Here is a 16,007-nt window from a genome sequence, read left to right as displayed (position 1 = left end):
TGTTTTAAAAAGGCGTTTCCACAGCAACAGGAGACAGATGTCAGAGACGAGTTCTGAGGTGTTAAACGCCCGTTTAACTGATAATTATAAATAGTTAAACCACTAATGGCAGCTTCTTTGAAGTAAACCATGTGACCAGCCGGGTGAACTTCCTGTAGTCAAGTGTGTGTGTGTGTGTGGGTGTGTAGGTGTGTGTGTGTGTGTGTGTAGGTGTGTGTGTGTGTGTGTGTGTGTGCGTGTGTGTGCGTGTGTGTGTGTGTGTGCGTGTGTGTGTGTGTGGGTGTGTAGGTGTGTGTGTGTGTGTGTGTGTGTGTGTGTGTGTTGTATCCACAGTCCGGTTCCTCCAAGTCGTGGACATGTTCACAACAGCTATCTACTACGACCCCAAGGACCACAGGTGAAATGTGACCTCTGAGTGTTTTTGTCACGGTTTGGTCTCTTTCCCTGTTTTATTTTGTAGTTTCATGTCTCTTGTGGTCCTGGGTGAACTTCACTTCCTGCCTTGTCCTGTGATTGCCTGAGTGTTTCCACCTGTGTCCAATCACCTGCACCTCCCTTGTGTATTTAAGCCCTGTGAGCCTGTTGTCCCTTGTCGCGTCATTGTCCATGTCAGTCCTCGTTGGTGCACGTTCCGTTAGATTTGTGTTGAATAAAGAGCACATTTGTAAACTTGTATCCTGCATCTGAGTCCTGCCTGCCTGCCCCAACCTGCACCCTCGACACACCTGACAGTTTTGTTCACTAAACACTACAAACTGTCCTCAACAGTCTCTTTCATATTGTGTTAAAATGTATGAATATTTGGACCAAACAATAAATGAATAAAGCAGCATGTGTGTGAGTTGACAGCTTGTTTGTCTTGTTTCTGTCCTGAATGTGAGGAAGACGTATGAAGAGCTGCAGAGAGGACACATTTATCTACATGTGGACAGGAGGACGTCACACTGCATCCTTTCATTTCATGTGAATTATTACAGACGTTGATGCTACTTCCAGGTTCATCAAGATGATCTTCACTCATTAACAACACTTTAATGATGTTTCCTTTCAGCAGAAGTAAGACACTAACTTTAAAGCTACTTGTGGTCCTGCAGCTCATGCTAATGAGGTAAAGAGGAAGGAAGCCCTGCTGGGGTTGAACAGCAGCTTAGTACCAACTCCAGAAGAGAGGAGCTGACCTCAGAGACATCAGCCTCCTCTTTAGTGTAGACGTGTTGGTGGTGACTTAGTGAATAAAGAGTTTCTGATCTGCTGATTCAACACAGAGGAGCAGCTATGAGTTCATCAGCCGGTGGATTAGTCGTCTTCCTTCTCTCTGTACAAGGTACTGTACTTCTACATTTAGATTGGGAGGCCGTTAGCACCTCACACACACACAGGGAGCTGGCTTTTTAGTTCATACACAGGTCTGATGGCATCAAACACAAATAAGGACTAAATGAACATTAACAAAGAAGAAATGTCTCTGTTCAACTTCCTCTAATCGTTCAGCAGCGTTTCTTTGCATTACAACACATTTAGAGGCTGGGAGTCACTCAGAGTCTCTGAGGAGCTTTGTTCTGCTTTTTGTCGTGTTTTATTGTGTATTTGTGCTCATTTTTATTCTCTTCCTGTTTGTTCAGTGTCTCTTTGAGTGACATTTTGTATCTTTGATCCGTGTTACAGATAATAGATTCAGAGCCAGATGCTGAAAAGTCAGATCATGTGGTTTTAGAAAAACAAATACAATTTGTGAGTTATTATTAATTGTTGACTTTAGAAAGCCATTCCCTTTAAAGTGTTAACGCCCTTGTCCTCAGTGAGGTGTGACCTCTATCTCCCAGTATTGTTGCCCTCAGAGTTGTGGTTTCTCTCCAGTTTCCATCTCCACTCTGCAGCAGACTGACCACAGACAGAAGAGCACAGAGCAAAGCACTCTTCTTCTCATCAACCAAACCCTTCTAATACTTCAACTTGAGCTTTTTCAAGTCCACAGGTTCAATACATCGCTGTTCCTTCCAGCTGCAGAGTTCATGTGGACATCGTGGACTCTTTCATTACTTTCTATAAACTCAATGATTTTCATATTTCTCATCATATCTTTTCTCTTCAGTAAACAACCAATGAGAGTGTGTCCTGTGATGTTGTTCTGAGTGTGACTGTGGTTCCTGATGTGCTGTGTTACAGTGATACAGAGTCAGGATGGATGGGGAGTGACTTACCGTCAGACTGAGGTCTGTGCTGCAAAAGGATCAACTGTGTATATATTCTGTGACTACACACACCCACCTGGAATAAATACCTCTGATATAAAGGACAGATTCTGGTTCACTAAAGAGAAAGATGGTGAACCTGTGAATCTGAGAACAGACTCTGAGTATTCAGACCGTGTGAAGTACGATTGTTATAAGAAGAGATGCACTCTGACCATCACAAACCTGAGAGAGAGCGACTCAGCTGAGTACAAATTCACATTCAGGACAAACAAAGGAGAGAAATATACTGGTTCACCTGGAGTCACTTTTTCCGTCACAGGTAACATTTTAATTCACATCTAGAAAACTAGATTATGAATGTCTTCTGTGAATGTTTAATAATATTATAATATTCACTGATTCAGGTCTCCAGGTGCAGGTGAGCAGATCAGATTCTACCTGGTTGGAGCTGACGTGTCACAGCAGCTGTGATCTGTCTCATCGTCCTGAATACAACTGGTACAAGAATGAAGTGTACTTCAAGAGAGGATCTTCTCTTCTAGTCTCCTCTGGTTCTACAGACAGATATTCCTGTGATTTAAGAGGATCTTCTGGTCATCATTCTCCTGCAGTGTGTAAGTTGACTCCAGTGTGTTGGCCTGTGGAGCTTCAACAACATTTCATATGGAGACACCAGACCGCTGCATGTAAACTAGAGGCATCAAAAAGATGAAGCACCACATTCCTCAGGAGGTGGAGCCGTGGTCCACTGACCAGAGGGTCGCTGGTTCAATCCCCGGCCCCTGCAGTCTACGTGTAGAAGTGTCACTCACATACTGACACAACAATATGATTCTAATCACAGCTGTAAACACACTGGAGTCTAAATGTTAAAGTACACACAGCTGCTTATTGATGTCATTCTGTTATTAATAGAAACTCAAATATAAACTATTACCAGACAGAATAATATGATGTTCATAAAGACTCAAGTGAATTCTTCCAGAACAGAAGTAGAAGTGATGTGTCAGCTGGGTGGAGGAAACAATCAATAACTCCTCCAACAACTAGAAGTGAGAGGACAGACTCAGCTAAGGACACAAGCAGCATCTAAAGAGAAGAATGTGTGGAGATATGAACATTACAAAGGATTAAAGGCTGCTTATTGTCACTTTACACCAGCAGGAGTCTCACCTGTGACACCTGCTGTGATGAAGAACAGAGAAAGACACACAAGTATTCATTCAAAGGATCAACTATCTACACTGACATCTTCTAACCTCTTAGTGTGTTTATTCATGTCTCCTCCAGATGGTCCACAGCGTCCCTCTGTGTCAGTGAGTTCCTCTGCTGAGATGATGGAGGGTGATTCAGTGACTCTGACCTGTAGCGCTGATGCTAACCCAGCAGCTAGCTACACCTGGTACAAGGAGGATGGAACTTCAGACCCTCGTCTTCTCAGTGAAGAACCTCAGCTGGTCTTCAGCTCCATCCAGTCCTCTGACTCTGGAAGGTATTCCTGTGCAGCTGAGAACCAGCTGGGGAGGAAGAGGTCTGACTTCATCTCTATCGATGTGAAATGTGAGTGAAACACAACCTTCTGAAAAGCAACATAATCACTACTAAGGTAGTGTTTTATTATTCACTTTTTTAGTTAACTATAACTTGTAGTAATATGTGGACATGTCTCCTCCAGATGGTCCACAGCGTCCCTCTGTGTCAGTGAGTCCGTCTGATGAGATGATGGAGGGTGGTTCACTGAATCTGACCTGTAACGCTTATGCTAACCCAGCAGCTAGCTACACCTGGTACAAGGAGCATGAAGACTCACCACGAGCATCAGGACAGATGTTCACCATCACTGACTTCAGAGCTGAACACAGTGGGAATTATTACTGTGAAGCCCAGAACGAGATGGGACGTAGTACCTCCACCTTACTTCAGATTACTTCTTCAGGTAAATCACACTCATTCTTCTGTTCACTCACACATTTTATCAACAATCTACAAGTGTGTAGCTGTAACAATGCAGGAGCAGTTCAGTAAGAGAAACAAGTCTGGAACAAACAGAATGTTCTGTTAGCAATACAACATTTAGCTAGCATGCTAACTAGTTAGCTTAGAGCACATGTGTCAAACTCAAGGCCTGCGGGCCACATCCGGCCCGTGAATGAATTGTAAGCTATTATTGCACTCCTGTTCCGGTGTAAGTTCTTTTATTGTGAAGGAGGAGAGGAAGTAGAGGAAGGGTTCAAGGTTGTGAAGAAAAAGTGACGAGTAATAAAGTTGCGGCCGGCGTGGCGCAGAACCGGAGCCGTGTTGTTGTTTTTTATTAACCCAAGTATAGGCGTACCATAACCCTCGGCTACATTGGTGGCAGCGGTGGGATTACTTTCCTGCTAGTAAAGAAAATAAAACCCATCGTCAGATAAGTGTAAAAACCCGTTTATCGACGTGAGCGCCAGCTAGCTAATGTTAGCCACTGCTAACACGCAGTTTGTTCAAAGACGGTACAGTGACGCCAGCGCGAGGTGAAGACTCAGCACGGCGTAGGAGCGGGGACATCTCGTGTTACATCGTAAGCACAGACAGTAGAAAAATAAAAGAAGAAGCAGACAAAATGTGGAAATGTGAGGAGGACCCGCTGGGTTACAACGTGCGGCGCGGAGACCGGCCGTTCACCAGCAACGTCAAGATCGAGCTGCCGGCCCCCTTTGCTGGGGAGGAAAATCAAAGTTTTCCCTGCTGGGCCAGACAGTATGAGGTGGCTGTGAAGGCGCTGGTAGGAGGCAATGCAGGTGACTATGATTATGAACTGGCTAGGATCTTGCCGACGCGGCTGACCAAGGCTGCCTTCCTTCTGTGGGATAGCCTGCCAGCGGCCGTACAGAACGAATATTCTGCAGTAAAGGAGAAATTGCAGGAGGCTTTTGGACAAAGACATTTTTTGGATTGCGTCAGAGCGAACCTTTCTGCACGTGTTCGGGCTCCAGGGGAGAGTTTGGAAGTGTATGCAGCGGATATAAGCAAACTAGTTCAAGAGGCATTCCCAGGCTATGGTGAAATAGCTCACAGAGAAGAAAAATTCCGCAGATTTCTGGCGGGTCTTGATCCGGTTCTGAGAGCTAAATGTCACAAACAGGGAGCTACAGAGGTGTCTGATGCCCTGGTCATAGCTGGCCGTTGTGAAATAGCCAGAGAGACTCTTAAGATGGACTATGTCAACACCCAAGTAAGCCAGCCCCTTTCCGGGAACGTTACTGCAACAGTGGTACAGTCCGTATCTGATGGAGGTGGCTTGTACAGGACGATAAACAGAGTTACTGAAGAACTGAGTCAAATGAGGATGGAAATGAGGAAGATGACAGAGGAAAACGATCGACTGAGATCCAGAAAGGACGAGTGGCGGACCAATCCCTCAGTGCGTGGAGGTCAGTGTGGGAGTATGTGCGGTGAGCAGGGCTGCCAGTCACGTCGCCTGCGGGGTGAACAGAGAGGACGTTCCCCTGACAATGCTTGGCGGGGACGTGAAGCGGAAAAAGGTCCCAGGGAAAACCAGGATTATCGGGCGCCTCACGAGAATAGAGCCATCTCTCCAACCTGGAGGGGCCCTAGATCCCCCAGGGGCCCCTTTAATGAGGAGACACAGAGGAAGAGAGGAGTGCGTTTTCTCTCGCCCAGAAGAGAGGACCCAACTGATCGGTCGGGAAACGGATGCTAGCTGATGTTGCGGGCCCGACACCAGCTACCTCAGTAAGTGGCTCAGCCAGTAATGCAACAGTACAAAATGAGAGAACGCGACAGAGTACCTCGTATGTGAGGGGAAGCATTGAAGGTATTGAAATCAACATATTGGTGGATTCAGGGGCCACCCAGTCGTTTATCAGTGCTGATTTTCGCATGTCAGTTCCAGCGCTGGGTGAGCGGCCCATAAATGCTGAGTTTATTGCCGCACGTGCTGTGAATGGCCAGATGCTCGACACCTTGGGAAGCATAACCACCACCCTACACCTGAGTATCTTAAAGGGGTGCTCTCAGGGTCCCCTATTGTCACTATGCCAGACTTCAACACTCCTTTTAAGGTCTATACAGATGCGTCCATGGAAGCAGTGGGGGCCGTGCTAGCGCAAGACAGAGAAGGACTGGAGAGAGTGGTGGTGTATGCTAGTCAGTCACTCACCCCCACCGAAAGGCGTTGGTCCACATTCGACAGAGAACTGTGGGCTATTGTGTGGGTTGTACGCCAATTCAGACATTACATCGGAGCAGCTGCCTTCACCGTGATAACCGTTCATAAACCTCTGTTGGGCCTCCGCGGCATGTCCATTGACAAAGATCCCACTGGGAGAAGAGCAAGGTGGATATTGGAGCTGGATCCTTTCAACTGGGTCATTCAACACAAGGATGGTAAAAAACATACCAATGCTGATGCCCTCTCACGGCGGCCACAGCATCCGGAGTTCGATACGGGGAATGGCGACTCACCAGAGGTCATCACACTCGTGAATGCTGTTGGCTCAGACAGGGGGACAGGGACTCCTCAAACTGACAGTCAGTTGACACAGCCATCTGCGCTGGACCTCCCGACCTCTGAGCTCACCATAGGGGGGCAGCCGTTGGAAGCAGAGAAGGAGACGAATGATCTGTCTTTCATCCATTCCCTGTCACATGATGGAACTGGACTGAAAGAGCTGCAAAAAGCCGATCTTGATATTGCTACAGTGTCGAGTTGGGGGGATTCGCGACCGCCTCGGGGGCAGATGAGAGGGAGCTCTAGGTGGCTGCGGAAGTTGTGGACTGAATTTCCTCGGCTCTCTATGGTGGATGGCCTTCTCTGCCGGAGAGTGAATTCCTCCCTCACAGGGGGGGCTCAGTATCAGGTGGTCGTGCCATCATCGCTTGTACCGGATGTGCTAAAGCACCTTCATGGTGGTCCTGTGTCGGCGCATTTCTCTGCGGAACGAGTATGTGGTGCGAACAGTGTCGGCCATGTCAGACCCGCAGAGCTCCTGTGCCTAGGCACCGGGCCCCAATGGGCGGGTCCCAAGCAACTCGGCCATTCCAAAGAGTGGCAATGGACATCCTAGAGTTACCAGGGACAGTTAAGGGCAACAGGTATGTGCTGGTAGTAGAAGACTACTTCTCCAATTTTGTGAACCTGTATGCTCTACCTAATCAGACAGCCCTATCGGTTGCACAGTGTCTGTTTGAGGATTACGTGCTGATTCACGGCATTCCTGAGATGGTTCACAGTGACCAGGGCCGGCAGTTTGAAGCGGGGGTTATTCAAAAACTGTGTCAACTTTTAGGGATTAAGAAAACACGCACCACACCGTATAATCCCAAATCAGACGGAATGGTTGAAAGATTTAATCGGACTCTTATCGACCAACTGGCCAAGGCATTGCTTTCCTGCGGAGGTGATTGGGATTACTATTTGAAACAGGTAGATTTTGCCTATAATACATCTGTTCATGCTTCCACAAACTACACCCCTTTCTTTTTAACCCACGGACGGGAAGCTCGTGTCCCGGTGGAGGTGTTGGTGCCGCCACAGAGGGGATGCATGGACTTGCCTATGTCTCATGCCGACTTTGCGACATCTCTGGCAGAAAGGCTGGAGATGGCTTTTTGTGGTGCCAGACAGTGTGGTGCGGAAGCCCATGAAAACCAAAAACTGTACTATGATAGAAGTACACGTTACCAGCCATATCGGGAAGGGGATCTCGTATGGCTGCATAATCCTACCGAGGACTGTCTGAAACTTGCTCCACACTGGAAGGGACCCTACAGAGTCCTGGCTGTGTTGGAATCTCAAGAAGAACATGGACTCATCTATCGTATTGGCAGTCTGCTGGATCTCCATGGACCGGAGCAAGTGGTCCATTATGACAGATTGAAACCGTATACCTTGCCACGGCTTGCTGGTGCTTCCAGTAGCTTCCCAGCTCTCCCTCACCAAGCACCTGCGCCGCAGGACGACCCGTCCCAGGAGGGCGGTGGAGGGGAGGAGCCTCGGGTTACTATTGGCATGGAGACTACATGGGTTACGGGCAACAGTAACCCACAACGGACTGTGACTCGTTCAAATAGAGCTGTGAAGCCGCCAGCATATTTAAGGGACTTTGTTACGTATCGCTAGCTGATGTTGATGTGATACAAGTGGAAATGTTTATTGACACGTGTTCATTGCGGTAGCTGCACATGCAGTCCAAACACTATGGGGTATCAGCAATTTCTGGTATCCATTGAGATTAGTTTTGCATGTTTTCAGGAGGCTCTGCAGTGGGTGATGAATAATGTGTTATATTAGTTACTGTTAGATGTTGGGTTATAAAGACATGTTTGTTTGTTTTATGCAGCAGTTCAAATTTGGTTTAGAAACGGGGACGTTTCTTTATGGGGGTGGGGAGGTATGTAAGCTATTATTGCACTCCTGTTCCGGTGTAAGTTCTTTTATTGTGAAGGAGGAGAGGAAGTAGAAGAAGGGTTCAAGGTTGTGAAGAAAAAGTGACGAGTAATAAAGTTGCGGCCGGCGTGGCACAGAGCCGGAGCCGTTTTGTTGTTTATGTGTTGGTGTATCGCACACATTACCATATTACTACAAATCCCACAATGCACTCTCCGTGTGACGTTGCGCACTCGCGGCCCGCGAAAGCGCGCCTCACAGTCTGTCTTACAAACCACTTGTGTCAACTTTCAACTATCCCTCTCCCCAAAAAATGACTAAACGGTCCGTGTACCTTTTGATCGTCCCTTTTAACGTAAAAACCGTGAATTAAAACACGTGTTTTTTGTTTTTCGTTTTTAATCAATAACGAGATAACTGAAGTGGGCAGTCGTTTTCTCGTTTACAACCAAAAAACGAGACAGACTGACAACTTTTTACTTCCTTAATCCCTTTTGTGGTTTTTCCCATTAAATGAAACCGGAAGTACGTAGATTTTCACAGTAAAAATCAACGTAATTAAACGTGTGTATGCTAGAAATCCGTCTGCGATGCCAGCGGTTACCATGGTACCATGAGGAGAAAAGTTCATTAATGGATATAAATATATAATCCTGGTCCGCCGATCGTCAGTGGCCCGCGTTCGGTCGAACTGGGCAGTGTTTGGCCCGAATCTGAAATGAGTTTGACACCCCTGGCTTAGAATGTTACGGTATTTTTGGGGGTGTTTGAGTGTTTAGTTTGTTGCCATGGCAACAGGACACAAAAAGATGGCCACCGCTCTGCACATCCAGCTACGTTGTTTTACCTTCTACTCATGTTGGAGTTAAAGTTCATCATCTGCAGCAGGGACGTCAAACTCATTTTAGGTTCAGACGTTTCCCACGTTGATGAATGAAGGCCAGACATTAAAATCACAGGGAGGGGCGGCGCTGACGATCCGACCGGCGGAACATCTCATTTCCGGCCTGTTGGTCCTCCTCCATAGTTAAAAGTTTATATTTGTTGTGGTTTGTTTTCTTTCTCGTGGAGCAAATTTAGCGAGAAGTCAATGAATGAAAAATAAATATCAATGGAACCATATGAGATCATTTTCATATCATTGAGCAAATTAGCAGAAGTTGAAAAAGTCTTTATTTAGAATGTTTTTGTCCTCACATGATTTTATTTCAAAGGATCAATTTCTAATTGTTTTTTAAATCCCTGTTTCAAGGGTCAATAACAGCAGCTGTTGCTTCTACATCTGCTGTTCTCCTGGTGATCATCATGATCCTCGCTGTCATCCTCTGGACCAGGTGAGCGGTTCAGCTTCACTGTGATAAAATGCAGATGTGGATCTTATATTCACGCAGTCGTTAAATCACTAGATTTAAACACTGGTTTGTTTGTTCGTTCATTCTTCTGTCCAGAAGAAAAAGGTCCTCACAAAGCAGCCGGCCTGTAGAGAGACCAGAGAACACCGAGGTGAGGAGGAAGAGCTCAGTGTGACACACACACACACACACAAACACACATACACAGCTGTCCACCTCCACTCGGTGCTGCACCACCTGCCGCTTCCCCCGTATCCCACCAGGCTCTTTGAAGGTTCATAGTTCATAGACACCTGCCGTCAATTCCGGGACGCACCTGTTGACCCAGATGAGATGCACCGTTAGACACCTCCTGTACCTGGAGAAGCTGTGATGATGATGATGATGATGATGATGATCAGTCTGTTCAGCAGGGTGGTGAAAAGAGGCGGATCGACCACTCTGAGCTTGACCTAAAAAATAAGAATCTGTGCCAGCTGTTGGTCTGATGTGAGGCCTTCACAAAAGCCTTCTCTAGAGTAGATCCTCACTCCATCAACTTTACACATTTACTGTCCACACAGGGCTGTTGAAAATAACACGTTAATCTATGTGATTAATGTGGACAAAATAAATGTGATAAAATATTTTAACGCAGTTGACGATCACTTTATGCACTGCTAGGCTAAGCTAGCTGCTAAGCTAGCTGCTAGGCTACTTCCATCTCAACATGTAGCGTTACCCTGTGCTGCACACAGTCTGCAGAGGACACCACTGTGTCCCTAGAAGACTTGAAACGTCCTGCTAAATGTGAGGACATTGATGGCCCTTCAAACACAGCCGTTAAATGATGGAGAGATGAGAGCAAAGTGCACGAGGACAACAGGAGTCGCTAGTTCAACATGTTCAACATGTTCCACCAGGTGGAATTCTGTCTCCAAGATGATCAAATGTGTGTAGTTTGGGTTAAAAATACACTCTTTCTAAAGTGATGACTCAATACTTGTAAGATTTCATCTTTAGAAAAGAAAAAAAATATTCAGGGTTAATCAGTTTTAAAATGTGTGATTAATTATTATTATTATTATTTTTAAATATATTGACAACTCTAGTAATTACAGAACAACCCCCTGCAGATATTCTACTATTTGGTCCTTTGTACTAAAGTCCAACAATACATGAACTAATCCAATAATACTTCTTGTTCTTGATGCAGATCCCAACAGAAGAGCTTTGCTATTCTACCGTGAACTTCTCCAGAAACCAGGAGGATCTTCTCTACTCCAACATCAGGCCAGATCGCCCCCCCAGACGCACGGAGGAAGTGGAGGAAGTTCTGTACTCAAGTGTCAACGTTAAGAGTTCTGGTGCTGCCAGTCAGTGAGTCTGACATCTTTAGTAAATATGGATCCATCTGTGCTTTTATCTTCATGTTTTCTTGCTGTTTAAACGTGTTCATTCTTCATGGTGTGAGTTGACGGTTCTTTCACTGATGCAGGTGTGAAGGAGCTGTGGATGATTCTTCTGCTCTGTACAGCACCGTCAGCAAAGCACCAAGAGAATGAAGCCACACGGACATGTGGTGTGTTACTTTACAGAGTTTAAGCAGCTTAAACACACCTGCATGAATATGAGGTTTGACATGTTGTATATTCACCATCGTTAAGGCTTCCATCAGAGAACTATCAGTGAGCCAATGGGAGGCCAGCTTGCAGTCTGGAATCAGCCTTTAAATGTTACTACCTGTTCTATACAAGCATCTTCAAGTGCATTTATCTGTAAATAGTCTTTACCAATGTTGCCAATATGCTTCTATTGATCATTATTTGGACTGAAGTTGCATCACATGTTATTGTTTTGTATGAGACTGAATTCAACTTTCAGGGCCTTAATATTACATCAAAAAGTTCAATGTTTCCCTTTAAGAGCCGAATGGTTGACTGTTTGAAACCCGGCTGCTCCATGTGACATGTGACATGTCAAAGTGTCCCTGAGCAAGACACTGACCCCCTAATTGCCCCCCAGGCAAAAATGTAACGCATGGGCTATAATGCAATTTAAGTTGCTTTGGATAAAATCATCAGCTAAATGACCTGTGATGTAATGTAACATATATATAAATATATAGCAGGGGCCTGAGGGATGAACAGCCCCCCCCCCCCATAAGAGACCTGAACCCCCCGTGAGCACCACAAAGGTGTGGTTTTGGTTTATTTAAAAAGAAGCTGAGTTTTTTTTTCTCTCATAAAAATGTTTATTGTATTTCATTTATTATTCAGGATCTGCTAATTGATTTGTTACTGAAGATCACATTGAGGTATTTAAACTGTTTAGGCTTCATGTTTCTATAAAAAATAGCAAATGTTTTAATTACAAAGACCTTCAAGCTACAACATTTTGTTTCTCTGTGAATTACATTTTTGTGCTTAATAAATGAATAAAATACACATTGATGGTGTTTATTGGCTCTGCAGTGAGGTAGACGTCTCCCTGTAGTTCTTCTTCCTTGTATTTGATCCATGTCAGACCTCAGTGAACATTTCTGATGATCCCAGAGTGTCTGTAACACCAGTAAGACTCAATAGAACCAAAATACTTTATAATAAGTTTCACTTCCTCCTTTGTCTCTTTCTCTGCATCATCACACCCTGAACTCACCACTAACTGGAAGACTGTTTTACTTTCTGCTAATAATTAATATTCAGTTTCGTCTTCCTCTGAAGAAAAAGATGTGCATCAACGGATCGATGTGTTGCTGTTTCTGTAGCTTCATCCCCTGTGATGTTTGCATATATATATATATATTTATATATATTAGGGCTGTCAAATGATTAAACATTTTAATCAAATTAATCAGAATTTTCAGTGGATTAATCATGATTAATCACTATTTGCAATTACACCTGAATCCTAACCATTTTTTCTTTCTGAAATGCATACTAAAGATAAATAACAGGACACAGATACATAATTACCATTATTATTATGATCATTATTATTTTTTACATAAATACATGTTATTGATATTTGACTTCGTTTAATTCATTTCAGAAAATAATCAAATTAATGTTATTTGATAAGTTACAGACTGATTTCCCTGCATGGCTCTAGAAGGGTCTCCAGCCTCTGCAGTTTATCCCACTCTGCTGCGGCAAAACGAGTTTGTGCTCCTGATGGTCCAGGGCTGCGATGAACAGACATGACAACCCTCCCGAATTTCAAAGCCCCTCCCGAAAATCTCCCGGACCGACCTTTCTCCCGAATTTCTCCCGATTTCCACCCGAACAATATTGCTACACCACCCGTCAACGGTCTGAGGTCTCAAGGTTGGCAAGTATGGCGATGACCGCCTCTTTATTTCTGCTCACGCGCTTGACCATTTCCAGCGTCGAATTCCAACGTGTTTGAACATTTTGCTGTTGTGTTGGTCACATGATCTGAGGTTGATTTTGTTAATGGCTGCGAACATTCAGCGTGGCGCAAACTGCTTGCTGAACCTGACGGCCTGACATATGCCTGCAGGTGGCAGTAATGTGTCGTATAGGATGAAGTGCATTCCCTAGAGGAAGAGGTACTTTCCTGACCTGAATAATTTGTCACACTGCGCATGCGTGAAATGTGTTTCAAAAAATTGACGTAATTAACGACAAACAACCAATTAACGTCGTTAACACGCTATTTTTGACAGCCTTAATATATATACATACATACACATGTGTCCTCCACCCGGCCTGCTGTTATGAGTGTGATGGTGGTTTGTGGTTCCTCTTCCAGTCATTCGGGGTGAGGATGGCTGCAGAGTTTCTTACAGTTCCTCCTGGATCTGTGGATTACAAGGATCCACCTTGGAGATGCACTGCAGCTACACCCCCCCCTCCAGAACCAGTGAAGGGGTCACAGTGCAGAGGGCCTTCTGGTTTACCGACAGGCAGCACGGGCCCCCGGTGGACCTGAGAACAGACCCGGGATACGCGGGGCGGGTGCAGTACAGTTACCATAGCAACCGCTGCTCTTTGAGCATCAGCCACCTGAGAGCCAGCGACTCGGCTGAGTACAGGTGTGCTGTGTTAATGTTCACCACAAACCAACCGGACAGGAAGTGCACCGGCCGACCGGGAGTCCGTCTGTCCGTCACAGGTATCGATCCAAGCGCCCGATACTTGGGAAGCACTGCTGGTGTCTCTGGAAGGATTCACACACTGTGTGTTGTTTCTACTAATCCAGGTTTACAGGTGGAGGTCAGCAAGTTGAGATCTTGTCGTGTAGAAACGTGTAAATCAGCAGAGCTGACGTGTCAGAGCAGATGTCCTCTACCTGGTCCAACCTTCTACAGCTGGTACAAGAACGGAGAGAAAATGACGAGGGAAGGAACAACAACGATTGGGGGCTACTTTAATCCTGAAGAGAGCTGGTCCTGTGCTGTGAGAGGATACGAGGAGCTCCGGTCCCCCCCACAGTGTGAGCCTCCTGCACCGACTTCCCCTCACGTGACGCCGAGCAGCTGAAGAGTTTAATGATGATCATTTAAACTATTTTATCTTTTCAGGTGTTTACGGTCAATCCTGAAACGTGACGTACGATGAAAGAAGCATCTGTGCCTTCAGAGGATCTTCAGTGGACATTTCTGCCACATATAACAGTAGATCTGTCACCTCTAAGTTCTGGTTCAGCCCTCGGCGTAGTGGTCGTTGGAAGCATCTCGCTCAACCAGAGGACCTTCGTGAAGACTCCCAGTACGAAGGTCGTGTTGAGGTCCTTGATACCGAGAGGGGACACTCCACCCTGAGAATCAAAGACCTGAGAGAGAGCGATTCAGCTGAGTACCGCTTCAAGTTCACCACACGGAGCTTTAAAGGGAGCAGCGGTTTACCTGGAACCACTTTGACCGTCAAAGGTACAAAGAACAAAATCAATAAAAGGCTCTGACAACATGCACCGTTCTCCCCAAAGATAAAGCAACAATAGCTTTGGCTGCTCCTGGTTCACAGATCCAGATGTGCAGGTCCAGGTGATCTGGTTCTCTGCACCCCTCTTACGTTTTAGTTTCTCCATCCTAATCCACACATTTCTTTCTGGCTCTGAGCCACTGACTGACACACGGAGAGGGAGGGGTGGAGCCTGCTAAGAGATGATTGGGCCAGCCCAGTGTCAGTATGGAAAATGAACGTCTCTCGGTTATGTATGTAACCTTCGTTCCCTGAAGGGACGAGACGCTGCGTAAAGAAGACGCTACCACCTTGGGTAGTACGCCCCGAAATCGAGGCGGCCGCCACCTAAACTGGATGGCGTAGCCGACATCGATTGTGTGCAGGACCCATTGAGATACGTTGGGGAGGGCTCGCCACTCACCCCAAAAGTTTCTCAGGGACACCGCGCCCTGCTACAGCGTACTGGCAGGGAAGCGCTGACTTCGTCCTTCTCCTTCGTGGCTCTCAACGCGAGGTCAGCCGTGTGCCTCAGCTCACGCACTGCCTCCGGCGTTAGCTCCGTCCCCTCTGCCTGATACGCCTGGATAAGCGCCATCGTGTGCAGGCAGCACGCCGCTTGCCCCGCCGCCGAGTAAGCCTTGCCCACCAGGGCCGAGGTAGTCTTCGAAGGCTTGGTGGGCAGTACCGGTGTCCTCAACGACACGGACGCGGGGGAAACATGGCTCGCCAGGGCCCCCTCCGCGGCCGGCATACTCCCGTAGCCATGTCGCTTAGCCTCAGCTAAAGACGAGTACAATGGCGTACGCGGGTTGTACCCGCGAGCAGACACCGGCCTACTCCAGAACTGCTGCTCACCCGCCGGCCAGCTGATGTGTAATCTGTCAGTGGCTCGGGTGAGGACCTCCAGCAGTTCTTTTGCGGCAGCGGGGGAATGAGTCGCCTCGGCGTCAGCCTCCGCTGCCTCTACGCTCACCACGTCAAGCTCCTCGGAGCCGGAAAAACGTGAGAGCGGCGTCTCGTCCGAGGTGGAGGAAGCAGACAACACACAGGTCGTGTGAGTCTCTGCCCGTAATAAATCGGGTGCAAGGGGGAACACACTGGACAAACCGCTCAGCCATTTCTATCTAAGTGGAAAACTTCACACGCACTAGATGAAGGCACAGAG

The 16,007-nt window shown here is 46.5% G+C and overlaps 1 protein-coding gene and 1 long non-coding RNA gene across 2 annotated transcripts; both read left to right on the top strand.

Annotated features, from left to right (window-relative positions):
- Nucleotides 1-841: 841 nt before the first annotated feature.
- Nucleotides 842-3,752, top strand: LOC134132746 (uncharacterized). Its single transcript, XR_009956940.1, has 3 exons — nt 842-1,324; nt 2,167-2,514; nt 2,600-3,752. It is a non-coding gene; the product is annotated as an uncharacterized LOC134132746 (long non-coding RNA).
- A 203-nt stretch (nt 3,753-3,955) lies between these two features.
- LOC119217962 (Fc receptor-like protein 5) lies at nt 3,956-12,301 on the top strand. Its single transcript, XM_062564627.1, has 5 exons — nt 3,956-4,131; nt 9,836-9,917; nt 10,032-10,086; nt 11,131-11,294; nt 11,413-12,301. The coding sequence occupies exons 1-5, from the start codon at nt 4,023-4,025 to the stop codon at nt 11,477-11,479; spliced, it is 477 nt and encodes a 158-aa protein (XP_062420611.1). The 5' UTR covers nt 3,956-4,022; the 3' UTR covers nt 11,480-12,301.
- The last annotated feature ends 3,706 nt before the right edge of the window (nt 12,302-16,007 follow it).

The sequence above is a fragment of the Pungitius pungitius genome, chromosome 9 (genome assembly GCF_949316345.1).
Source record: "Pungitius pungitius chromosome 9, fPunPun2.1, whole genome shotgun sequence".
Classification (NCBI taxonomy): domain Eukaryota; kingdom Metazoa; phylum Chordata; class Actinopteri; order Perciformes; family Gasterosteidae; genus Pungitius; species Pungitius pungitius.
The sequence above is the reverse complement of the archived record's forward strand: the minus strand, read 5'-3'. Positions and strand labels throughout refer to the sequence as shown.

Coding starts and splice junctions, on each gene's coding strand:
- LOC119217962 (XM_062564627.1), top strand. CDS start 4,023: ATGTTCACCATCACTGACTTCAGAGCTGAACACAGTGGGAATTATTAC. Junction 4,132..9,835: donor ACTTCAGATTACTTCTTCAG/GTAAATCACACT, acceptor CCCTGTTTCAAG/GGTCAATAACAGCAGCTGTT. Junction 9,918..10,031: donor GCTGTCATCCTCTGGACCAG/GTGAGCGGTTCA, acceptor TCTTCTGTCCAG/AAGAAAAAGGTCCTCACAAA.